We start from the raw sequence: 26,713 nt of genomic DNA on the forward strand, positions 1-26,713 counted from the left end.
TCAACCTTACGACCTATGCTCCCTCCTCTTCTCCAATCTTCTCCTAACCCACTTTCCGTTGCCCCTCCGATTCCCTCTGTCCCACCCTTCTCCACCACCTCTCTGTCCTATTGCCTACTCCAACCCCTCCTGCCCTCCAGATCCCCTCATCCCCCACCCCTTCCTCCCCCGCCTACTCTCACCTGCCCTAGCCAAATCCCCTCTGTCTCACCTCCTACTCCCTAACTTACTCCCACCTGCCCCTATTAACGCACCTTGCCCTTCATAATGCCTCTTTTCACTATTCTTCATCCCACCTTACTCCTCCATCATGGCCCCGACTCCCACCAACCCTCTCTGCCCCCTCCCTGATCAATGGAAGAAACCGGCAAACTGGGTAACGCGAATGGTCCATCTAGCAGTGTCCTGTTGCGACGCGGCCAATGCAGCTGCCCAGGGGAATGAACGAACGGGACTCATCAAGTATCCAATCCCTGTTGGTCATGCACTTGGAAACGAGGCTGCTGACACCATCCTGCCAGCCTGCCTAATAGCAATTGATGACCTGTCTCCAGGAATATCTCTAGCTCTTTTTGTTGTGCAGTGTTTAGTCTTGTCCATCCTACACCTTGCAGCAATGCCCAGTTAGCTGTGACGATTCTCTGAAAGCCTATCTCCTTGTCTTTGTTCCATCCTGTTCTAGTTATTCCATTTTGATCCCTAGATCTTGTGTTATAGAGGGAATGTATACACTTGCACTTATTTCTCTTACCACACTTGTCATGATTTACTGGCCTCTTTATCTATCCCAGCGCCCACCTTAGTGTTCCTTCTTGTCAAGCTGAAAAAGTCCAGTTTTAGTATCTCTCTATATGCTGTTCATCCCCTAATATTTAGGATTGTTGCTCTTTTCTGACCTTTTCCAATTTCATATTTTTTGGTTGGGCGCCATCGCACGGCAGATCAAGTTGATTGGACCTACCATCGGATTATATAGAGACAATATGATATTTCTGTTTATTATCCTTTCCTTCTATCTAGATCAGGATTATGGTTGGAAGGGACCTCAGGGATATTCTCGTCCACCCCTGCCTCAAAGCAAGGACCAAACCCAAGTATCTTCCAGCAGGGTCTTCTCAAGCCTGACCTTAAGACCTCTAAGGAGTCCACCTCACCTAGGAACCTCCATTTCCAGTGCTTCACACACTCTAGTGAAATAGTTGCTTTCTATATCTCACCTAGGAACCCTCCCCACTGACTTGCGCCTGCTCCTGGTTCTGTTCATCTGGTCCCACTGAACAGTCTCGATCCTTCTCTTTGGCAACCCTATCATTTTCACTGCTTCACCACCCTATCAACCCCGCCTCTTTCTCTGCGACTAAACAAGCCAAGCTTCCTCGCTCTCTCCTCAAAGTCATGTGCTCGCCTCCCTAATCCTTTTGTTCCTCCACTGGATTCTACTCAATTGTCCATATCCTTTTTGTAGTGCGGGGGGGCCCAATGGATGCAATAACTCCAGATGGGCTCACCCAGTGTGAATAGAGGACATGATTCACGTCCTCAAATTCGCTGCATCCGCAAACTACTTAATACAGCCCACTATCCATTTTAGCTGCTTGGAACTGTTTGACGCCTCTTATCCCTTTCTCGTCCCTTACCCCGTGCCTTTTCTGCGACATCCTGCCCCTAGTCTATCAGTCCTAGTCTTTAGCGTGACTGGGCTTTCCTATCCTCTAGTGCAGGACTCTGCACTTGTCTTTGCTTGAACCTCAGTCCAGTTTCTTTTGCCAATCTACCTCTTTGTCTAGGTCCCTCTGATATCCTGTCCCTGCTTCTCCAGCGTATACCACTCTCATTTATGTCATCTGCACACTTGCTGAGAATGCAATCCACCCGTCTCCAATCATATCAGATATTGCCAAAAAAACCAGCCCCAGACGACCTGGCACTCGCTTGATCTGGCTCAATAACACGGAGCGTTGATCTCTAGCCATTGATGCTACGAATGATCTAAGCAGCTTTTATCCCTTATAGTCCATTCATCAAATCCACTGGCTTCTGCCACTCCAAATCCCTCGTGCCCTGCCCTCGTGCCTACTCCATCCATTCCTGCCCCGTCCTACTCAGATCCCTCCTCCCCCGCCCCGATCCCTCCCGTCCTCCAGGATCCCCTTCCCCGGCGCTGGCCGCCTCCCGCTGTGCCTCCGCTCCGCCTCCACCCTTCCCGCTGCCGCTCCCGGCTCCCCCGTGCTCCGCATCCCTCCTGCCCCTTCCCGCGTTCCGCTCCCTCTCCCTCCCCCCTGCTTCCAGGATAACCCTACTCTCCCCCTCCCGCTGTCCACTCCCCTCTCCCCTGCCTTTCCGCGCTTGCTCCAGAGCCCTCCTGCCCCCCCCGCCAGATTCCATCCTCTGCCCCCGCTCACCTACTCACAGATCCTCCTTCCCCCGCTGTCAACCAGACTTCCCATGCCTGCCCCCCCCGAGCCTGCTCCCTACCTACCCCCTTCTCAGCTGCCCAGCATCCCGAGGCCTCCCCGCCTGCTCCAGATTCGCTCCTGCCCCCGGCGTGGACTCGCGCGCTGGGTCCGCCCGGGTGCATCTGCTCCGCCCGGGCGCCGTGCGCATGACACAGTGGGGCCATGGCGGGGCGGCGGAGGCGCCGGGCGGGTTCTCGCTCTGCGCCGCTGGCCGCAGGGGCCCGCACCCAGCTGCCGAGCGTGCAGAGAGTGGGGGAGGAAGGGGTGGGACAAGAGGGAATCTGGAGGGGGCAGGAAGAGGGGGTTAGGAGAAGTTGGGAGAAGGAGGAGGGAGCAGTAGGGTGCTGGTAGGGTTTGGAGAGGGGCATCCAGCCTTTCTGGGCAGAGGGGTCTCAGGCTGCCAAGACGAGACCCCCCTGCTGGAAATGTGCTCTGGTCGCTGGTACCTGAGCACCTCCTCTCTCCCTGAGCCTGCCCTGATGCCCAGGGTACCCATCACCCGCTGACTAACCCAGGGGCCAGCTGTGATGGTGCCCCCCATTAAAGCCTCTGCCTCCTGCCCTGTGCTGTGGGGGAAGCTCTCCCCAGCGCATGGCTGGGACAAATGTAGCCCTGCAGATCTGGGGTCTCGCTCAAGTGCCTGACAGAGGGTGCTGGGCTAAGGGCCTGGCAGCCAGGGCAATGGCTTATTCTAGCTCAGCGGAGGCCTTGGGGTCCCACCAGCAGAGTCTCTGTCCTGAAGGGTCTGTCACCGTCCTGCTGCGTGACCCCAGGGATCGAATTCCCAGGCAGTGGGTGGCAGAGCGCAGTGGGGTATCTGGGTTGCCCATGCTGTAGGAATGCCTGCTACAACACAGCGTTGCCTGGGGAATATCTCTGCTCCCTTGATGGCCTAGATGGTCTCGCAAGGCTACTGGGACGGTTAAAACAGAGCTGGGAGACCTGGGCCCAGTCCCCGCTCTGCCACTGAGTCCCGGTGTGCCCATGGGCTAGTCACCTAACCTCTCCATTTCCAGGCTTCTGCTTCTGTGTTGTACCCTGTCTCCCACCCTTTGGTTAGCCGGTGGGACTGTCTCGCTGTGTGTGTGCACTGCCTGGAACTGGGGGGGTCACAGCTGGGGCTGGCACACACGCCAGTGAAACACACCATGCCAAACTGTATTCTCAATGGATCTGCAGATTGCAGTGATATCGTCTGTGTTATTCCTGCTTCCACGAGCCTGTTACTGGCAAGGTGTCAGGCACAGGGAACCTGTTCTCCTGTTGTCACAGAGTCCCCGGGCGATGCTCTGGAACGGCTCCCCACAAAGCCAGGCAGGACTCTGGGGAACCTCCTCTCCCTTGGAGCAGACTGTCTCCAGGGCAAGAAGCTCACACGGCTTCACCTCCTGGGTCTCTCCTTGGAGCATTCAGCATCCTCTGCCCCTCCGTGCGCTTCCCACAGCGAGCCCACCCAGGCGAGATCCTGGGGAAGCCAGAGGGTCCTGCACCCCCACTTTGCAGTCAGATGTGACTCTCAGCCAGCCAGTAAAACAGAGGTTTATTAGACAACAGGAACAGGGTCTGAAACAGAGCTTGTAGGTACAGAGAACGGGACCCCTCAGCTGGGTCCCATTCTGGGGGCCAGCGAGCCAGACAAGCCCGTCTGCCCTCACTCCCCATCCCCAGCTCCAAACTGAAACCCCCTCCAGCCCCTCCTCTCTGGTCTTTGTCTCTTTCCCGGGCCAGGAGGTCACCTGATCTCTTTGTTCACCTTTAGCTATTCCCTTGCAAGGGGGACGGGGGTCATTTGTTGCCAGGAGACAGAGTGTCGGTCATTTATGCACACTGGAGACTTAAGAACTGCATAGGGGAAGCTGAGGCACCCACACAGTATTCAGAGGAAAGATTAAGAACAGTCCCACTTTGACACAACATGGCTGCTGCCTTCCCCGGCTTGCATAAGGCTACTGGGGCTGCAGAATGCACTGACTGCACTTCTGATGAATGGGTGGTTGAAGAGGCAACTTGCTGACAAAGCCTCTCTCTCAGGCAGGGGAAGACGCTTCCCTCGACTCTCGTTAAGCCCCGAGCAGTGCTCATCTCCCGGCAGAGTCCAAGGGCGTGACTGGTAAAGGATGCAGGATCCTCAAGGAACCTTCTCCACGGAGGAGGAAGAGGTGAGAAGCCGGGACCAGGGGACGAACGGAGCTGGCTAGCGCCTCCCTGGAGATATTTGTCTTGGCAATAACTGAAGGTGGGAGCATACCCTGACCCTGCTTGTTCCCTGGATGCTGCTGGCCGTGAGTCGTGGCTGGGTGGGAGAGAGGAGCAGGGAGCCCTGTTGGAGTGTTCACAGCACGTGGGACTTTCCAGGCGCCTCCACTCAGCCTGGGTCCCTTTGGGTACAGCTGCTGCCCAAGGGCCTGGCTAGCATCTTACTGCAAAACTATGCAGAATCCATAGCAAGACTTTGCTGCTCCTACTCAACAGCCCAGCCTCCCTCCCTCCCTCCAGGGCAGAGGGCAGTGCCCGGGTGCCACAGCTTGCGTCTCACTCTGGGCAGTTTTCCCAGTGCACCCAGCGCCTCTCCCTGCACTAATCAGACAGCTGTACACTGACGTGTGGGCCATCCAGCTCCCTGCAAGGGCTGATCATTAACTCCTCTTATCAGGCAGTTCAGTTCAAGGGCTTGCAGGCAGACCTTTGTCCCCGCCTCTGGCACTGCGCCCCTGGAACTGGAGTGACCCGTGGGGACCCATCAAGGCCCTTCCGAGCTGCGCATGCAGGAGCCTGATGTGCAGTAAATGCCGGGCGTTACCTGGGTTTTTGCAGGCAGCTGAGGGCCAACTGGCTAAACAGACATGCTGCCCCGATTTCTTCCTGGGCTCGCTGATTTCACACAGCCTGCCTGGGTCTCAAAGGAGAGGGGACCCACTTTCCTGACACTGGCTGTGGACCGAGAAATCAGCCTCCAAAGTCAGCTCCAAGGAGGGGGAAAGGCAGGAACGCACAGGGCCAGGACGTAGGACGTGCAGCCAAACTCACAACGGGCCCGTTGTAATTCGCCCCTTCCACCTCAGAGGCGCTTGGATACCCCCAGTGTGACGACTGGGACTGTTTAATGTTTGCTCGAATACGTGTTTTGTGCCAGCCCTATGCATTCTTAAGGATTAGTCGGGGGATAAGGTGTGTTCGATTGCTCGAGCAAAGGGCCGATGCACCTAAATGTCCTGGCACCAATCGTCTCCTAGCAACTGAGCCTGGGCCCCTCCCTGCAAAGGTGCCAACTGAAGGTGTGGAGACAAAAGGGATCAGGACCCTCCTGCCCGGGAAGGGCGAGCAGAGAGAGGGCTGGAGGGGAGTTTCTGGAGCTTGCTGGGACGAGGAGGAAGGGCAGACCTAAGTCTGGTTCACTGCCCCCCAGAATGGACCGGCCGAGGGGTCTGGTTCCTGTATCTCCAAGCTCTGTTTAGACCCTGTTCTGTCTCGAATAAACCTCTGTTTGCTGGCTAAGAGTCACGTCTGACTGCAAGTGGGGGTGCAGGACCTTGGCTTCCCCAGGACCCGCTGGGGAGGACTCGCTGTGGGAAGCACACGAGGGCAAGGATGCTGAAATGCTCCAGGAGAGACCCAGGAGGTGAAGCCGTGTGAGCTCTTGCCTGAGACAGTCTGCTCCAAGGAGAGGAGGCTCCCCAAGAGTCCTGACTGGCTTAGTGTGAGCGTTCCAAGCATCGCCTGGGACTCCGTGACACTCGCAGCGACGGCAAATCTTAAAACCGCGCGACTTCGATCAGACGATGGGGCCCCCCTGGCAACGGTGCATAGTCCAGCCTGCAGGGTTTCTTCTCTTGACTGACTCCAACGGGGATAGAGACGGGCTTTTCCAGCCACGACAGAGCCCTTCCTCAGGCTGCGACTAAGGCTCTCCCAGATGTCACAGATAAATGCCGGGGGAGCAGAGCATTTGCGCACGTCGGTCAGCGCATTGTTTGTCGAGGCTATCCGGGTGAAGGGGGCCCGTTAACACCCCCTGCAGTCACAGGACAAGAAGTGGGGTTAGTGGGTTGCAGATCATTTAGTAATAAGCCTAAATCCAGTGGTCTTGTTTGAGAGTGATAGTGCAGGGACACGTCACCCAGCAGCCTGGACTCACCCCTGGTGGAATTTAGCCAGGCACAAGGGGGCAGCAAAATGGACTGCACGTGTGACGTGTCCTGATTTCATGTGCTGGTAAGCCCCCCATGACAGGCTCCCATATGTAGGTTTTTGTGCGTGCAGCCCCAGCCCTGAGCACTAACGGCAGGCCAGGCAGACCGGTGGTTTTCTTGCAGCAGCGCAGGCGGAGCTAGAGATTCAGAGGCCACATGTCCCGTCCAGCAGCCTCCAGTAAGGTGTCACCTTTCTATTGGTACACCCTTCGGCCAGGGGGGCCAGCGCCAGGCTCAGGCTGTCTTAGGCCAGGGGCTCAAAACTCTGGCTTGAACCCCCTCTCTCCTGTACTGACTCTCACTCTGGCTCTAGGCAGTAGCTGTGGAAGTGCCCTAAAAGTGTGTGTCGGGGGCCACAGGCCCACCTAACTGTGGCCCTGCCCCTGCCACAGCCCCATCTTCCTGAGGCCCTGGCCACACACGCCCCTTTCCCTCTGAGGCCCTCCCCTGCTTCCACCCCTTTCCCCGGAGATCCTGCCCCCCACCTCATCCCCCCAAACCCTCCCCCGCTTGCTGCTCTCTCCGCACCTCCTCCCTCGTGTCACCGGAGTCCCGGGCGATGCTCTGGAACTGGCTCCCCCACTAAGCCAGGCAGGACTTTGGGGAGCCTTCTCTCCTTTGGAGCAGACTTGTTCAGGGCAAGAAGCTCACCGGCTTCACCTCCTGGGTCTTCTGTGAGCATTCAGCATCCTCTGCCCCTCGTGTCGCTTTCCCACAGTGAGCCCACCCAGGCGGGTCCTGGGGAAGCCAGAGGGTCCTGCACCCCCACTTTGCAGTCCGACGATGACTCTTAGCCAGTAAAACAGAGGTTTATCGATTACAGGAACAGGGTCTAAAACAGAGCTTGGAGATACAGCGAACCGACCCTCGCCGGGTCCATTCTGGGGGCAGTGAGCCAGACCCCTAGGGTCTCCCTTCACTCCTCGTCCCTCAGACTAACAACCCCTCCAGCCCCTCCTCTCTGCTCAGCCCTTTCCCGGGGCCAGGAGGTCACCTGATCCTCTTTGTCTCACCACCTTCAGCTGGCACCCTTTGCAGAGGGGGCTCAGGCCATCAGTTGCTTTAGGAGACAGAGTGCCCGCGCATTTAGGTGCACTGGCCCTTTGACTCTTGCAGCAATCACATACCCCTTAATTCCCACCAGCTATGATACTAGAACTGCATAGGGACCCTGGGCACCAACACCGTATTCAGAGCAAACATTATAACCGTCCCAGTTCGTCACACCTTGTCACTCACCCTTACATGCAGGTAAAGAATGGGGGTGGGCATGGCCCCCATTGGCCTGTCTTGTTCTGGTGCCCTTGCCACTGGGACATTAAAATACCTTTGGACCCCTCCCACCAGCGGCCTTGGGCACACGGAACCACAAGGATCTTTTTATTGGGAGAAAAGGGAAAAGAATCACAAGAAACATGAAAACCCTGCATATATTTACATGCTAGACGCTGGGAATGGGCGATGGGCTGGATCACTGGATGATTCCCTGTTCTGTTCACTCCCTTTGGGGCCCCTGGCACTGGCCGCTGTCAGCAGACAGGACACTGGGTTGGATGGACCTTTGGTCTGACCCCGTCTGGCCGTTCTTATGCTCTGAGGTTATGTACCAGAAACACAGCTGCCCAAATCAGTGCATCCAGAGTCTGTGCAAACCTGCAGTCCCTCAAAAAATTATCCAGTTTCTGGATGGTCCCACTACTGCGCCCACCCTCCCTCCCACCTGAAACCTTACGCACCAGTCTGCTTGACTCAGGAGTGGGCAAGGGGCATCAGGGGTGGGGGAGGGGGCTCTGCCAGTAAGCTCTGGTCCAGACAGCATCGCTCTCTCCGCTCCCATTCCAGCGAGCACCAACCTGGCACAGTTCTGTGATAGCAGCTTTGCTTCTGCGGGTCCGGAGGTAAGAAGTCAGCTTTGGGCTGCTGGTCCCGCTGGACCCTGTTTCACAGCCCCTCGCTGCCACCAGGTCTGGGGCTGCAGATTGACGCCACAGAGCACAGGCTCCCCACATCAGGAATACAAAACCGGGCCCTCGGTCCCAGCCCTGCTCCTTGGGTTGGCACTGCCACATACCTTCATGCTTCCACATACAAGAGCTTGGATTTCGACAGTAAACCACTGCCCTTTGCTTGTTAGCTGAGGGCGACCCGCTCACTGCAGGGCAAACCCTGCTGAATTCCCTTGCCCGTCCACAAGCACAGTGATGATAATCTGCTATTGTATAGCCATCTGTATTACACATGATAATCTGTATTATCGTAAACAGAAACACAACACAATTCAGCTGCTGGAATTGTGGGTAATTTAAGTAAATAGAACAGGCCAAAGCTGGCTTTCCCACTTCTCCCGGTAAAGAGAGCAGAGACTTCCACCCTCTCATGTCCACTGGCCCAAGGATTTACATATTCATCACCTCCTCTCTCAGCTGCTGTAGGCCTGCAGGCAGCCTTTTGAAATATGTGCTCACACTGCCTGGCCTTACACAACCTGTCAAGGCAGCTACGCCATTGCACACAACGTGAATGCCACCATGGGGTGTGCAGGTCATGAGCTCAGAGAGTGGGAACTTGCTTGAGTCACTGCCTCCGGGTATTTAAATACCACCTGATGCTGATACCAGTCAGCTCCAGGGCTCAGCATCTAGCCTGTCTGGCTCATGAAAGACACACACCAGTCTCTGCTTGAACCAAAACCGATCAGCAAAAAGACTTGCAGAGAGTAGTGAAGGGCGTTGGGAGACACACCTAGACCCCTCCTGACAAGGGTGACAAGATTAAGGCATCTCTATTTGCATACAGAATGGAGAACAGAGGCAACTTCCCTCGCCTTATCTGCATGAAAGATGGGACAGGGAGACATCCCCATTCGCATAAGGAATGGAGAATAGAGAATCGCACTGAACTCTGGGAACAGAAAAACAGGGAAGCAATGCATCATGGGGGATCTCTGCTCCAGATGTTAATGAACCTACACCTGCCCATACCCAGCTCAGCAGTTATCAGACCAATGAATCCTTGACTGACATCCAAAATATGAAACTGCCTAGCTGCATTGGGAGCTCCCTGGAAGAAAACACCACCCATTGCCAAGAGTGATCAGCTCCCATTGTCCAGCCTAAAGAAAACCCTGGAGTCATTAGTTTAACCATAAACAAATCTTGTGTTCTCCCTTGAACCATTGTTGTTTCTCTACAAAATCCCTTACCTGTGCCCAAGTAAGTGCTCTGCTGCCTGGATCCAAACTCTGCACCAGTTCAACTGGGATCCATCTGTGATGGAGTAGGGGCTGTCTGTGTGGGGAATGGGAGAGCAAGGGAGGACTTTAGGGGATGGACGATACCGGAGCCTGTAACCTGAGCTAGGTAAGGGATCTCTGCTACAAGCCGAACTAAGGACTTTGCCAAATTACTATATGTTAATGATTCAGTTTAACCAATTCTAGCTCTCATCTCTATCTTTTTCCTTTATGAATAAACCTTTAGATTTTAGATTCTAAAGGATTGGCACCAGCGTGATTTGTGGGTAAGATCTGATGTGTATATATGTGTAACCATTAGATGAGCGATGTACCCTCACTGCTCCCTACTATATTTGACCCCACCCACGTACACCCCGCATTGGGGACATTACAGACTGTATGTACTATATGCTAACCCATACACAAATACCAGCGTCCCACATCTGTATGTTGCCCCCCGATGACTAATGACTGACATGCCAATCTGTGTATCATCTTATTTAATATTCTCTAATAAACATATTGACCTGGGTCTGGGGCTTGGTCCTTTGTTCTTTCCTGGGGTGTTGTTTTCATAACCATTCATCCCCAGGACGGGTGGCACTGGTGGTGATACTGGGAGACTGGAGTGTCTAAGGAAATTGCTTGTTGTGACTTGTGGTTAGCCAGTGGATGAACCGAAGTTTTTGTCTGGTGGTTTGGTTTGCCTTAGAGGTGGAAAACCCCAGCATTGGTCCTGATTTGGCACTCTCAGTTGGGTTCCGCCAGAACCACATCGTCACAGTTTATATTAATAACGTACACACTGTGCATCTTTAGCCAGACCTGGAAGGAACAGGTGTCCCAGGTGAAGATGAGGCTGGGCTGCCTCAAGGAGGTGGACTGACGGTAAAAGCTGGAAGTGTAAGTGGGAACAGCAGAGTGTTGTATCTGGACCACCAAGGTGGGAAGCGGCTGCCCAAGCCAGAGCTGGGCAAGGCCAAGACGGGGGCTCTTAATCAAGAGGGCCCGAATCGCAGCCCAGAGTGCTGGAAAGACCCCGTCCCAGTCTGAATCTCAGGGATATAGCGTAGCAAAAGGTTCGGCTGCATAAACCTTCCCACATGGGGCTTCGAGTGCCATCAACGCACACTCAACCTAAGGAGAGTGTGAGACTGGAGGGCCTGTGTAACTCACACGAGGAATGGGAGATGCTGGGGATCCATGGGACGTTGGTGGGTTCACTTCCCAGGTCACTGGTTGAAGTGACCTCGCTCAGGTCGGTCTCGAAGGGGGAGAGAGTTGACGAACTGGGACTGTTTTATGTTTGCTTGAATACTGTGTTGGTGCTCAGTGTCCCCTGGGCAGTTCTTAAGTATCTGGCAGAGCAAAGGGCCAGTGCACCTAAATGCCTGCTCTGTCTCCTAGAATGATGGCCTAGGCCCTCCCTGAAAGGTGCCAACTGAAGGTGTTGAGACAAGAGATCGATGCCTCCTGGCCGGGAAAGGGGCTGAGCAGAAGGAGGGGTGGATGGGTGGTTAGTCTGGAGCTGTTCTGGGGACGAGGAGTAAGTGCAGACTGGGTCTGGCTACTGCATTGGGGGAACAAGAAGCCTTGGATTATGGGCGGTTTAAAGATGCTGTGTTAAGGCGGTTCAAGTTACTCCTGATTCTTACAGAGTCAGTTTTAGAAAGTTTAAAATGTCTAATGACTGTACTTTTGTAGAATGTGCTCATAAGCTGATGGGTTTTGTTAAAAAGTGGGTGAATGGGAGCAAAGGCGCATGGGAGTTTTGAAAAGCTGCTGGATTTAATAACTTTGAACAGTTCTTAAACATTGTGCCTGACCATGTGAGAGCAGCTGTGTGTGATAGGGACCCTGAGTCAGTCCTACGGGCTGCAGAGATTGCGGATGCCCATACCCAAAGTAAGGGCTCGGAAGGGTATAAACCCCAAGGGAAAAGTAGTCACATTCTCCCCAGTTTAAGAGGAAGGAAGGATTTAAAGGTAAACCTGGCCCTGACTCTTATAAGGTGGCTCCCGGGGGCGCAGAGGGTAGGAACTCTCACCCAAACATAAACAGGTTACATGCTATCACTGTGGGATGCTTGGCCACATAAGACCAGATTGCCCAACCTAAAGGGCAGCCCAAAACCAGCAACCCCAAAAGCCACAGTAGATGCCAATTCCATTACTCTGAGCACCCAGGCTGAGCCAAGCCACAACAGCACCACCTCAAGTCCAGGTGCAGCAGAGCAGTGGCTAATGCCAACCCCCTCGTCTCCAGTGCTCTGGGAGGAGGGGATCAGCTCACCAGCTATGTCAGAACTGAGGCTTGGCAAGGAAGTGAGAGGTTTATTATGGAGGCAAAGGTCAATGGTGTTGAATGCATGGGATGGCGAGACACTGGCTCGGATGTAACTATAGTCAAGGGACATCTGGTGAAGCCAGAGGACATGTTGCTGGGGAATATGTGACGGTAGTGGCACTATCTGAGTACTCTGTGGACTGCCAATGGCTAGAATCCACCTTGAGTGGGACGGCTTTAAGGGGACGTGAAGGCTGCAGTCCGAGATTTAATTCCGGCTGATGTTTTGGTAGGAAATAACATACTGGGGGTGCCTAGCAAGTGAATGTGGTGACCAGGTCACAGAGGGAGTTTGGGTCTGTGGCAGATGCCCTGACTGATGGCAGTGAGGGGGGGATGGCGAACAGACAGAGAGTGTGTCTCAAGATGAATCAGGGAAGGTTTGTCTGAAATGTCAGAGAGGGTTCTGAATTCAACCAAAACCCAGAGTGAATTCATGGTGGCTCAGCAAAGTGATGTATCTCTAGAGAAAGCAGGAATGATGCTCAGAATCAGGTCCCAGCCAGTGAAGAGAGAGGCAGATTTTTTATGCAGGATGGGCTGTTGTATAGGGAGCCTCCAGGGAAAAAAGAATTCCCAAGCGGCAGCTCGCAAACAGCTTGTGGTACCGGAGAGTTACCGCAATGAGTTGTTGAAGTTGGCTCATGATGGTCCATTTGCAGGACATCTGGGTATAGGCAAGACGTGTGACAGGCTAGAGCAAAATTTCTACTGGCCTCACCTCTTTGAGACGGTGAGGGATTACTGCAGAAGCTGTGAACTGTGTCAAAAGCGTAAGGGGTTGAGGGGGCCTAGCAAGGTGCCCTCCAGCCTCTGCCATTATAGGGGAGGCTTTTGCCAGAGTGGCTGTGGATATTGTGGGGCCATTCCAAAACCTTCCAGAAATGGGAAAAAATACATCCTGGTGCTGGTAGACTTTGCTACCAGATATCCAGAGGCTGTAGCCTTGGCTAACATTGAGGCAGAGACAGTGGCAGTGGCTTTGTTCTCTATTTTTAGCAGAGTGGGTTTCCTAAGGAAATACTGTCTGACCGTGGGTCTAACTTCATGTCTGTAGTTTTCAAGCAGTTGTGGGAATTATGTGGGGTGAAGCACCTGAAAGCTGCTCCCTACCACCCCAGACTAATGGCCTAGTGGAAAGGTTCAATGGAACCTTAAAGTCTATGTTGAAAATGTACGTGGATAGACGCCAGAATGACTGGGATGTTCTACTGCCATATCTATTGTATGCATACAGGAGTGTACCCAAGAGTCTACAGGGTTTGCTCCTTTGAACTGCTCTATGGGAGGCAGGTCCGGGGGCCCTAGATTTGGTTCGTGACTCCTGGGAGGTCAGGTGGAGGAGACAGAGCAGCCGGTGGCTGAATATGTGGCTCAGTTCAGGGAGAGTTTGCAAGAGATGATGAAGTTGGTTGAGCAGAATCTGAAAGAGAGCCAAGATACTCAGAAAGCCTGGTATGACAGAGATGCTCAGGAGAGAGCGTTTGAAATAGGGGACATGGTGTTGGTGCTAGATCGGGGGAGGGAGGGAGAGGGTCAACACTTGGCCGGGGGAAGGGTTACAAAGGATGGGGCTGGCAGGAGAGGAGGAGTTTTCAGTGGTTTGGGGCTGTGTGAATGGCGTTCGTTATCCGTGGGCGGAATTCAGGGTATCCTAACTGGGATCCAAGCACCTGAACCCCAGAAGGACTCGATGGGAGGGGTCCTGCTGTGCCTGCAAGCTCTGCTGTAACCTGTGTTCCTGTTGATCATAAACCTTTGTTTTACTGGCTGAAAAGTCACTGTGGGTCCAGGAAGAGGGGTGCAGGCCGGATCCCCCACCACGCCGTGACAACTGTGGCAGTGCGGAGATACTGACCCCATGGACAGCGCTTCCTGCAGTAAGTGACTGGGGAGCAGTAAAACGAAGGGGTGATTAACCCTGGAGTGTGTGCCCCGTGAGAGGACTTTGCAGTAACAGGATCCCCCGGGGCATTGCAGCGATGGTCCCAGGAGCGGAGGAGTCTGCAGCTCGACCTGGCAGAGAGGTGGTGACCTCAAGAAGGCTGGTGCACTAGGGGTCCCCAGAAAACGTGGGGAGCGGCGAGCACCCCCGGCTGTGAATGGGCCGCAGGAAGATGTACGCCAGCGGCGCAAGTTGTGACCTGCTGGAGCTGTGCAGCAGAGGGGGCTGCGCACGGGAGGCTGACCAAGGACCAGCTGATTGCCCAGCTGGAGCAGGGAGAACGGAGCCTCCCCGTGCTGGAATATGAAAGGGAGCTGAGACGGGAGGAGCTCGAGTTAAAGAGCAAGAGCTGGAGGAGAAGGCGAAAGAGCGTAAACATGAGGAGAACAGCACCAGCGTGAGCTGGAGGAGAAGGAGAAAGCGTAAACATGAGCTGGAGCTGGCCCGGCTGAGGGTGCCGGGGGCCCCGGCTGCGGTGAGTCAGGGGGGACCCAAGCCACAAAGAGTCTTGATAAGCACTTGCTGCCCCGGCGTAAGGAGGGGGAGGACATAGATACCTCCTGACGGCTCTGAGAATGCCTGCTAGCTGCACGGGGTTGGCCCTGCAGAAAGGATGGCAGTTCTCACCCCTTACTGGACTCCACGCCGTGGAGTGTACAGCCGACTGAAAGGGGCGGAGCGGGGGACTATGAACTGTTCAAACAGGCCCTGCTCTGCGAGTTTGGGCTGACTCCTGAGATGTACCGGAAAAGGTTCCGGAGTCAGCGTAAAACCCGTGAGATCACTACTACAACTGGTCACCCGGCGCGGGGTATGCCCGCAAGTGTGACAGCGGGGCCCAAACTAAAGAGACCTGCTTGACCTATTCATCCTGGAGCACCTGTACGAGCAGTGCCGTCCGACCTGAGGCTGTGGTTGAGGACCAAGAAGCCGGAGAACCCTGCAGCACGCAGGCCAGCTGGCCGACCAATTTGTGGACAGTCAGGCAGGGATGGCAGGGAGGAGGTCTCGAAGGAGCAGGCCTGCCTCAACGCAGGAGAGAGTCATCATGGACCGCCCAGCGGGGGCCTATGGAGAACCCCCCAAAAGGGGACATCCAGCGTCAGGTCCTCGATCACTCAAGGGGACCCACGAGACATGGGCTGCTATCACTGTGGCCAACGAGGCCACATACGGGCCCAGTGCCCCAGCTCCGGGACGACCAAGCAGACCCAACCGCAGGGGTGGACTGGGTAAAACCCAATCGGAGGAGGGGCTGCATTCCCGGAAAAGGGGTGTGTGACGTTATTGATATAAACTGGGACCATATAGAACATGGGTTGCAACCAAGGTCCTGTAGTGGCACAAATCCTATGTAAGGGGTCATATAAGGTGTCTAAGACCAGGTTAAGGGTTACTGGTTATGATTATGCTGTCTGTATGTCTGTGTCATTTTGTAGTTGAAGTATATGAATATGGCTGTGTGCTGTCTGTATTTTTAATTGGGCTGCAGTTCTGGGTGACACCCAGACTAGTGTGTCAGCTCAGCTTAGCCTGCTTGATGGCCCTTAAGGACCATCACCTACACAATTGACCATCGAGAGAGAAGGCGGATACGCCCTTTGATCCAGCGGAGTATGCAGAAACTGGCCCATGTGACTGCAAACTCCATTTGCTGTAACTTCCATAGTAGGAACCAAGACGTGTTCTTACCTGGAAAGTCTATAGAAGCGAAGGCCTCATCTCATTTGGTCTTCTCCTGCTTCTTACCTCTGGAGGGACTTGCCACAGCTGAAGCTCTCACAAAGGACTGAATGACCCATCCCAGCGGGGATGTTCTCCAGAGACTCAATTTGAACCTACAGTTTACTTCATCTCTGCTACAAGCCTGAACTAAGGACTTTGCCATTACTATATGTATTGATTCAGTTTAACCAATTCTAGCTCTCATCTCTATCTTTTTCCTTTATGAATAAACCTTTAGATTTTAGATTCTAAAGGATTGGCACCAGCGTGATTTGTGGGTAAGATCTGATGTGTATATATGTGTAACCCATTAGATGAGCGATGTACCCTCACTGCTCCCCTACTATACTTTGACCCCACCCACCGTACACCCCGCATTGGGGACATTACAGACTGTATGTACTATATGCTAACCATAACAAATACCAGCGTCCCCCCACTCTGTATGTTGCCCCCGATGACTAATGATGACATGCCAACTCTGTGTTATCTCCTTATTTAAATATTCTCTAATAAACATATTGACCTGGGTTGGGGCTTGGTCCTTTTTCTTTCCTGGGGTGTTGTTTTCATAACCATTCATCCCCAGGACGGGTGGCACTGGTGGTGATACTGGGAGACTGGAGTGTCTAAGGAAATTGCTTGTGTGACTTGTGGTTAGCCAGTGGATGAAACGAAGTCATTTTTGTCTGGCGGTTTGGTTTGCCTTAGAGGTGGAAAACCCCAGCAATTGGTCCTGATTTGGCACTCTCAGTTGGTTCCGCCAGAAACCACATCGTCACAGTTTATATTAATAACGTCACACATGTGCATCTTGCCAGACCTGGAAGGAAAGGCTGTCCCAGGTGAAGATGAGGCTGGGCTGCCTCAAGGAGGTGGACTGACGGTAAAAGCTGGAAAGTGTAAGGTGGGGACAGCAGAGGTTGTTTATCTGGACCACAAGGTGGGAAGCGGCTGCCCAAGCCAGAGCTGGCCAAGGCCAAGACGGGGGCTCTTAATCAAGAGGGCCCGAATCGCAGCCCAGAGTGCTGGGGAAAAGACCCCGTCCCAGTCTGAATCTCAGGGATATAGCGCTAGCAGGGTTCGGGCTGCATAAACCTTCCCACATGCGGCCTTCGAGTGCCATCAAGCACACTCAACCTAAGGGAGAGTGTGAGACTGAAGGGCCTGGTGTAACTCACACCGAGGAATGGGAGAGATGCTGGGGCATCCATGGGAACGTTGGTGTGGTTCGAACTTCCCAGGTCACTGGTTGAAGTGACCTCGCTCAGTCGGTCTCGAAGGGGGAGAGATGTGACGAAACTGGACTGTTTAATGTTTGCTCTGAATACTGTGTTGGTGCCTCAGTGTCCCCTGGGCAGTTCTTAAGTATCTGCAGAGCAAAGGGCCAGTGCACCTAAATGCCTGGAAACTCTGTTCTCTAGCAACTGATGGCCTAGGCCCTTCCCTGCAAAGGTGCCAACTGAAGGTGTTGAGACAAAAGAGATCAGATGACCTCCTGGCCCGGAAAGGGGCTGAGCAGGAGAGGAGGGGATGGAGGTGGTTAGTCTGGAGCTGTCTGGGGACGAGGAGTAAGTGCAGACTGGGTCTGGCTACTGCACCCCAGAATGCACGGCCGAGGGGTCGTTCACTGTACCTACAAGCTCTGTTTTAGACCCTGTTCGGCTCATCGAATAACATGCTTCTACTGGCTGGCTGAAGTCACGTCTGACTGCAAAGTGGGTGAGACCCTTGGCTTCCCCAGGACCCTGCCTGGGTGGGCTCAGGGGAGTGCATGGAGAATGCAGGAGAGGATGCTGAATGCTCCAAGGGACGACCCAGGAGGTGAAGACGTGTGGCTTCTTGCCCTGGAGATTAGTCTGCTCCAAGGGAAAGGAGACTCCGAGATCCTGACTGGCTTTGTGGGGAGCAGTTCCGAGCATCGCCCACGGACCTCAGTGGACAATTATAGTGGAAATACAAGTTTATTATCAAGAACAGAGATTCATAGTGTCAATGTGTAAGATTATTGGAATCTCTCTCTCCCCAGAATGCACCCGGCCGAGGGGTCCGGTTCACTGTACCTACAAGCTCTGTTTTAGACCCTGTTCGTGTCATCGAATAAACCTCTGTGTTACTGGCTGGCTGAGAGTCACGTCTGACTGCAAAGTGGGGGTGCAGGACCCTGTGGCTTCCCCAGGACCCTGCCTGGGTGGGCTCACTGTGGGAAGTGCATGGAGGGGCAGAGGATGCTGAATGCTCCAAGGAGAGACCCAGGAGGTGAAGACGTGTGAGCTTCTTGCCCTGGAGATAGTCTGCTCCAAGGGAAAGGAGACTCCCCAGAGTCCTGACTGGCTTTGTGGGGAGCAGTTCCAGAGCATCGCCCACGGACTCCGTGACAATTACTAGTGGAAATACAAGTTTATTATCAAAGAACAGAGATTCAAGTGCTAATGTGTAAGATTATTGGAAACAAATTGTCCCATATGAAACAAAATCTTAATACAACTAATTTTAAACACCTAAGGTCTCCTCTGGGCTAAAGAAGCTTGTGTCACTCACAGAAGTTTCCTCCAGCATTTTCAGCCAAGGCTGGTTTTGATTTCTTTTTCATGAAGGAAACTCACTGGTCATTCATTTCGTAGGTCAGGGATGCCAAGGTGTCTTGAATATACCAGCCCAGACCTTTGATGTGCACCTCAAGATTGCTCCCCACCCCCAACCTGCTGTTCACCTCTTCCTCCTTGTACTTTCCTCTCTTCGAAGCCTTCACAACCCTCAATTAGCATTGGCTCAGACATCTTCCTTAGTGGAATCCCCTTCCTTAGAGGTTTTTACGGTCAGGCTTGACAGAGCCCTGGCTGGGATGATTTAGTTGGGGTTGGTCCTGCTTTGAGCAGGGGGTGGGACTACATCCCTCCTGAGGTCCCTTCCAACCCAAGTGGCATTTTGCTCATTAAGTTCCCCCTTTTGACAGCTGATGTCAGAAAGTAAAAGGGAGGTAGGTGCCCCTGTAGCACTGATAGAATCCAGGGACTGCGACAATCTGACCCTGATGTCGCCCACTGCCCTGGAGCCCACTAGCCTTCCCTTGGGGAGCAGCTGGTGGACAGTTGTCTGTACAACCCGAAGATGCTCTGCCAAGATCACTGCCCGGCCTGCTGACCAGTCCTGTCTCCATTTCCTTGTGCACCCCTGTGAAGTGGGAATTCCTGGTAATGTTTTTCTGACTCTAGTGTGTGGCTCAGTTTCCCTCTCTACTTTGCATGGCTACCCAGGATTACATTGCTCTCAGGGCAGACTAAGTGACATGGCGGGGCGAAGGTGTTCACCTCCAGGCCTGAGTGGAAGGAATAAAGTCTATAAGGGACTGGTTAAGACCGACCCAGATCAACAACTGATCCAGCGAGACCATGCAAGTGCCAGGGACTCTGGAATTCACACTAGGCTGAGCACAGACACGAGCTCGAGCCCAAAGAACCGAGACAGAGAATGGGGGGGCGGGGGTTTCGGGAAGAGCCTGGGTCTGATGGAGGAAGTCCGAGGGAGATGGAGCCTGGAAGTGGAGTCACTGTAGCGTGGCTGGTGAATTATGCTGGGCTGAGCAGAAAGGATCATGCTTTAACCTTCCTCTCTCGGGGTGACCTCAGCGCTTCCCAAGCTGCATTCCAGCTGACTCATAAATCCTCTGTCTTCAAGCTGCTGCTCGGATAGTGCTGCCGGGCTGCATTAGTCGCTGAGGAGTGGACTGGTCGCTGAGTCTGGCTCAGCTGGTCTCGCAGGAATGACGCAGGGGAGCTGGAGGCCAGGAGCTCAGGTAGCAGGCTGTGAGGCCTGGAGGAAGAGTGGGATACCTTTGGGGTCTGGCCCACTGCAGGGTTCCTCCCAGAGAGCTGGGTCATAGCAGTCCCCGCTGTCTTTATCCCTCGTTACTTGTCTTACCCAGAGATTGGAATCTCTTTGTGCCGTGTTTGATCAGCACCTACCACAAGGGGGCCCTGAGCCAGAGCTGGTGCTTCTAGATGCTATAGTAAGACAACAAATAATTAGCCCCTCCCTCCAGCCGGGTCAGGGGGAAACTGAGGCACGGAGCAGGGCAGTGACTCACCGACAGATGCTTGGCACAAGTGGGAAGGAAGTACCAGGAGGGTGGGAGAACTGGCTGGAAGCAGAGAAGTGAGTTTGTTCCTGCCACTCAGCTGGCAGCTCTGGGCCCACCAGGTGGCACTGCGACACAGCGGCTGCGTCTGGCTGGAACGGACAGCGCTCAGAGGGGCGTGCGTGCAAGGGCCTGGGCCGCTTGCCGAGAGAGCCCACCCGAGCAGCCTCCTCCCTAGGTGGCCTTGAGAGACCAAGCTGGCAGGGTCAGCCAAGGCGAGGCCAAAGTCTGGGGTCCCTCCTCACCACAAGACACCCCCCATGAGAAGGTGTGAAAATGGTGCCCACTCACCCCTGGTTCCACAACTGTTCTCTCCCTGGCAGGACAGGCAGCACTTGGCCCTCAGCCCTGGGGCCCAGTGCAGAACCTGAGCCAGACAGATGGGATCAGGCTGGGGAGGGACCCAGGTGGGAGCAGGAGGGGCTGCCGAGGTGCCCAGCTAACAGCCCTGCTGCTGCTCAGGATATGAGCGAGGTGGGTCTGAGGCTGGGCACCGCTTGTGATGGCAGGTGGGAGTCACAGAATGAGCCCCAGGACTGCAGATCATCAAGTCAGGCCAGAGTCCGAGTCCAGAAGTCATGCTTTGCACAGAGCTCAAAGCTGGGCCAAGGGCAGCCTCCCATTCAACAGCTGGGGAAACTGAGGCCCGGCGCCTCACCCAAGGTCACACAGCCGAGCCACAAATAGACCCCACAACTCCTGACACACTGCCCTCCCAAATCCAAGACAAGAGCCCAGGAGTCCTGATTCCCAACCCACTAAGCCCCACTGTCCTCCCAGCACCAGGAAAAGAACCCAGGAGTCCTGATCCCCCAGCCGGGAATAGAACCCAGGCGTTCTGGCTCCTAGCCCCCATGGCCGACTCTCCTGTCAGAAAGCAGAGGAGAGTGCAGGAGTCCTTCCTCCCACTCCTCTCTGCTCTAACCACTAGATGGAGCTGCCTCACTTAAGACAATAACATCAAGACAGGACAAATCCCAGGGGAGAGGGAAGGGGCTATATAGGAGCCAGCTAGGGTGACCAGACAGCAAGTGTGAAAAACCAGGACAGGGGGTAGGGGGTAATAGGAGCCCATATAAAAAAAGAGCCCCAAATATCGGGACTGTCCCTATAAAATTGGGACACCTGGTCACGCTAGAGCCAGCGCTAGGAGGAGGAGGCCGATCAGCCGTAACTTCCCCTTCTGCAGCCACTGCGGCTGCACATTGCAGATGCAGGGCCAGATCCTGCAAGGTGTCCCCCTGCCTCCCTAAATGCCTTTGCCATACCGACCTCAGCCAGCCTGAGAACCATTCCAAGAGGCGGCAGATTCTGAGCAGCCCCTTGGCTTACAATCAGTGAGACGTGTGTTATTGGATGAATATAACCCTCCCGCTCCCGGGGGGCTGCTCCCAGCAACGGAGGAACCTGCTGTGTACCTCTGCTGGAGCTGGGCAGTGTGGGGCAGTGCTTAGAGCTGGGGGACCACAGCAGGGGTTTTCTTGTGGGTACACACTGCTGGTCTGGGGATTCATGACCCCTTGCTGTCACATGGCCCTGGACATTCACGGGAGAGTTTTCAGGTCTGTGGGTATCACGTGTTCTTTGGGTGTGGGATACCCCGCTTTCTAGATCTCGGGGGTGGGGGCTGTGTTTCTGCCCCGAAAGGCCTGCCAGCGGTGATGGGCAAGGGCATGCAGTGCCATTCGGCACTGACGGTGAGAGCAGAGAGGGGCAGCTGCAGAATGAGTCACCGGGGCTGGAGCTGGGGCGGGGACTGGGAACGAGGGAAGCGGCTCGGGCTGCGTGGGGGATCTGTGCAGGGCTGGCCACAGCCAGCGAGTGCTGATAACCGGCTGGGGGGGCTGGTGACTCAGCTGGCACCCCAGACAGCACTCAGGGGATGGGCTGGGGAGTTCCAAGAGGAAGTGGCTGACGTGCCTGGGAAATGACACATCTCCAGTGAGCACAGAGACACCAGGCCTGGACGCTGAGTGGCCTTGCTCCGGACAGCCCCTCTCTCTGGCCTGGCAGCAGGAGCACACTCACCGACATGGTCCAGCTGCTAGAGGGTGACAGCCAGCGCTGGGAGCCATCACCCCAAGCATTCACACACATGCCCATCCCCACGGTGTCGGGCTCCAGAGGAGTGTCCTGGGAACCGGCTCCAGCTCCTGTACGGGGGCCAGGACAGCCGCATTTGTACCACGCTGCCGCTGGTTTCCTGTCAGAGGCAAAGGTACCAGAGGCCGGGGAAGCTGAGCTGCAGGAGTGGGTGGTTCCAAGAGGAAAGGAGGTGACGGAGTGTCCTCCACAAGGAATCTGGGCTGAGGCGTCTGCTGGCCAGGGAGCTACGCAGCTTCCTGGGTACAGGAGCTCACGGTGTCACGACAACCTAGTGCCCAGGAATGGGCCCTGCATTCGGCAGCCTCCAGCACAGGGAGCTGGGAGTCCTGGGGCAACTCGGTTACGTGTAACAGCACCCCCCTACGCCGGGCATCGCCGGTGGGGATCGAACCTGGAACCTGCCAGCCTAAGCACACAAGCCTCTAAGGCCTGAGTTAGTGCAATGGCTGCAACAGACTCACAAGCCAAGAGTGACTGGGCCACTAGAGGGGGACAGAGCGTCACCTGAGCGCACAGGTAGCCTGGGAAGGAAGGGGTTAACAAGGGAGGTGCCCCTAAGGGATCACATGGAGTTTATTCCACCCCGGTTTCCATTTCACACCGCCCCTGATTTTTGTGCTGGCAACACACAGCAGCCTCGTTGGGGCGGGTGGGGGAGAAGCCGAGCAGCTGGGTAGGGGGGAGTGGGGGCAGGTTGGATCTATCTGCCCCCAGGATCAGCAAAGGGTCAGTCACCAATGGGGACACTGACAGGGTCACCTTGAGGCTGCGGCGCTACCGCCCCTCGCAGATGGCACCAGTCTCAGCTATCGTGTCAGCCAGGTGCAGAATCAGGCAGCGAGCCCTGTGCCGGGTATACTCCGGTCTCTGCGATCGTCACAACAATGAGGGCATATGGCTTCAAGTCTGGGGCCCAGCCTCAAGCCCAGGATTGTGTAGCAAACTGAATGGCAGCATAACTGGGGGCATGCTCGGAAAGGCCATGTTGGTGAGTTAACAAATCGAGGGAGTGAATTGTACTGAGCAGGAGAATTCAAATCTACTGGGGGTGGTGGGTGGACGGAAGCTGGGGATCCCCAAGGTGCTCTGACTACGGCACCACGGCCGGCAGCTTGTCTGGAGACAGAGAACAAGGAGTAAGGAGGCCCACTGGCTCCAGCCCAGGAGAGGCTGGAATCCAAGATTAAAACCCACCTGAGACTGGAAACAGAAAAGGGATGAGGCAGCAGCAGGGCTAGTCCGAGCGCTCGGAGGCTGCAGAGGAAAAAGAGGAGCAGGGGCCAGTGAGAGGACACTGGGGATGGCGTGCTAGGGACAAGCAGCCCCCTGACAAATTAGGAAGAGAATGGAATTAACGAGGACTTCAAAATGGGCCAGATCCTGTACTCAGGCTCCATATAGCCAGCCCCTATGCCATGCCAGAACAGACCGATGGGCCACGCCCTCTGCTTCCTCATCCCTGGCACCTCCCAACTCTCCCAGCACCAAAAGCTTCAGAGGATGGTGCTCGACAACCACATGTAAGTGGCCAGCACAGTGCACCCTTATGCCAGGGGGGCTGGGATTTCTTCCTGACCCAGCTGTGGATCACTTCATACCCTGGAGCATGAAGGTTGGTAAACCTGATTCTCCTCTCGCCTACAGCAGGTCTACCCCGGTGGAATTCCCTTGGCTTCAGGTGACACTCCTGATTCATAGTGGTGTGAGGGGGAGACAAGCTCACGTTTTCACTAGTGAATGTGACTGCAGCTGCTCCTTCTATTCCAGGCAGGGTCCAGACCGGTTGCCTCCACTGTCTTCTAATAGTATTTATAAAAAACCATGTGAAAAGAAGATAATTAAGCTTGCAAAGTCGAGCACTCGTGAGCTAGGGAATGCCAGAATGAAGGTTGTCTGGGCCATGTCGATCTGGCACCCTCGGGTGTATGCATTAGGAGACAGCCTATCATTACAGGTTCACATAATGTTTTCTGCACAGGATCCCGGCCTCATTCAGTGCAGGAGGGACCGTGCTCGCTAAATGAGCAGCGCCCCGTGCATGGCCCTGTGACCTAGTCACGGCATGCTATTCAAACCCTGCTCTGAGGACAGAACGATTTTTTCTCTGGCGCTTTATCACTGTTGTCTCAGAGAGCTTCACACACACTGATTAATTTACTTCCACAACACCCCTGGGAAAGGAGGGGGTGGCGTCACCTCCGGTTTACATGTCGCGAGCTGAAACGTGGAGAGATGAAGGGGAAAAACTCCCACTCATTTTTGGGACCCAGTTGGAGACCCCTAGGCCCTGATTTTTCAGAGCTCTCAGCGTTCCCCAGCTTGTACTGGCTTCAGCTGTCACTGGGGATGCTCAGTGTTTCCGCTGGGCAGCCGGAAAACGAGGCGCATGCAATGAAAAGCTGGTGTGAGAGACTTGCCCAGGAACTTTGTGGCAGAGGCAGGGCTGGAATCCAGTTCCCCAGGGCAGCAGCCAACTGCCTTAACCACAAGACCATCTTGTCTCCGCCTGCACAGTCCTGCCTCATTCACCACACACCTACCAGCTTCTACAGCAAATGAGGCAGGGCCCCTACAGGGAGCTGCCACCTTCACTGCACGGCCCTGATTCATCCCAGAGCAGGTGCGTGAGGCAGGGTCCCGTGGAAAGAACAGAATGTGATTCTGTAATTAACGACTGTGTCATTATGTAAAACTGGAAATTCTAGTAGGTGGCATCGTACTGGCACCCAGGAGGGTAGGAACCCTTCGATTCACTGCACAGGCCTCTGCCACTTGAGCTAAAGGAGTAACTGACAGCAGTAGTAGGTTGTTATCCTCTGTATAGACCAGCCCTAGATGGGGCGGAGACGCACACTTTGGCAGCGGGTTTCTCAGGTGCCTGCTGACAGCAGAGGAATGGTGATACTCAGGAATCCTGGGGTCCAGGCCAGGCTCTGGAAGGGAATGTGCTGTATGGGGCACGGACCCTTCTGCCCATCCCTCCAAGCTTCACCCCTTCTGCCCCATCCCTTCCAGCGTGCCCTGGCCCACACCTGGCTCCTTGCCCTGCCAGCCCTAGTCCTTCTTCTTGGCTGGCTACCCCAGACCCAGTTCCCCCGCATCTCCTTGGCTCTCCCCCACTCCCCACTCCCAGTCCTCGTTCTGCCCCCAGCCCAGCTTCTCCAATGGGTCTGTCCTCTCCCCTGCACCCACCCCTCCGCTGCCCTGGTTCCTAGGTGGAACAGGAGCCACTCTAGTTCCAACAGGAATGAAGTCAGGGCGGCCCTGTGCCATGCAGGGGATCAGACCAGATGTTCACAATGGTCCCTTCTGGTCCTGGAATCTATTATGAATTGACTGGTCCAGGCTCCCCCCGTACCCCCCTGGTTCCTGATCTGATCTCCATGGTCCCCCATCCCTAGTCAACTGGCTCCCAGTCCCCCCATTTCCCTCCCTGGCCCCCCATCTCCCTCCCCTCCCAGTCTCAGTCTTGCTGCCTGGCCAGTCCCAGCATCCCCCCTGGTTCACAGTCCCAGAGTCCTTGCCCAGCCAGCCTCAGTTTCCCTTCCCTTTCCAGCCCCCGTCCCAGCAGACTCTTTGTCCCAGTCTACCACTTTCTCTCCCCCAGGTGGCTCTGGGGAGCCTTCACAATAGAATCGGGTGCCCTCCTCCTCCCCGCTGCATGGGCCCTGCCGGGTGGTGGGTCCCAGGCGAGACTGGCTCCCTGCTCTCCTACCCGGGATGGGAAACGCTGCTGTTCTGCTCTGGTTCACTCTCACTTTGCAGGAGTGCAACGGGGCCGGGCGGGAAGCCAGGCCCCAGGGAATTCAGCCTGCCCATCATCACAGGGTGGCGCAGGCAGAATCTCAGCCCAGAGCCATCTTCCTCTCGAGCGGCACTTCAAGGGGCTGCGGAGTTATTCTAAATCAAGTAGCAGAGATTGCCAGCTCCTAATCTCAGCGGCTCTGCTCCCAGCCAGCCAGGCCTTCCTCCCTGACCTCCTGCCCCAGAGATGAGCCCTTAGCCAGGAAGACGCAAGTCAACTCCCCAGAAGGCTACCCCCGAGCTGGGGACCGGTGGGGGCTGGCGGCAGGGAAAGCTCCTGGGGCAGGCCCCTGGGGTCCCTCTCTCGGTTCCGAACATCCAAGGGGGGAAGAAGAGCGAGAGGGAGTCCTTAGCCGGCCCCATGGCGTCCCTGCCCCGGCTGCACATGGCTGTTTACCGTCAGCCCAAAGCAAACCACATTTTATCTCCCCACTCCAGGCAGAGTTGGCTGCCGTCCCTTGCAGATGCCTCCTACACAGACGGGGCACGTGATGCACAGCCGCAGCCCCGGAGAGACAGAGCGAGCCGTTTGTACGCCTGCCTGCATGAGCTCATGTTCACGGCCCTTCCGGGGGCCACGGCCGCCCCCCGCCATGGCAAATGGCTCCTGGCTTTTCTGTGCAATAACAGCCCTGTCCCTGACATGCCGCCCTGGCTGCTGGGGACCAAGAACTCCCAGTACCTCTCTCCCAGTGCCCTCAAAGTGCTTCCCATGGGGTGCTTGGTGTCATTAGCCTGGTGATACAGCTGGGGAAACTGAAGCATGAG

General features: G+C 55.3%; 2 protein-coding genes across 2 annotated transcripts in view; both read right to left on the minus strand.

The window, feature by feature from the left end:
- The window catches only part of CYP27A1 (cytochrome P450 family 27 subfamily A member 1), a 37,521-nt gene extending 37,230 nt beyond the window's left edge, over positions 1 to 291 (minus strand). The window contains 1 exon segment of the mRNA XM_075069808.1: positions 255 to 291. Coding sequence (XP_074925909.1) covers positions 255 to 291 — 37 coding nt within the window.
- The window catches only part of RNF25 (ring finger protein 25), a 210,961-nt gene that overhangs the window by 157,726 nt on the left and 26,522 nt on the right, over positions 1 to 26,713 (minus strand). The gene's annotated exons all lie outside the window — the stretch shown is intronic.

This window comes from Chelonoidis abingdonii, chromosome 10 (assembly GCF_003597395.2).
Source record: "Chelonoidis abingdonii isolate Lonesome George chromosome 10, CheloAbing_2.0, whole genome shotgun sequence".
Classification (NCBI taxonomy): Eukaryota; Metazoa; Chordata; order Testudines; family Testudinidae; genus Chelonoidis; species Chelonoidis abingdonii.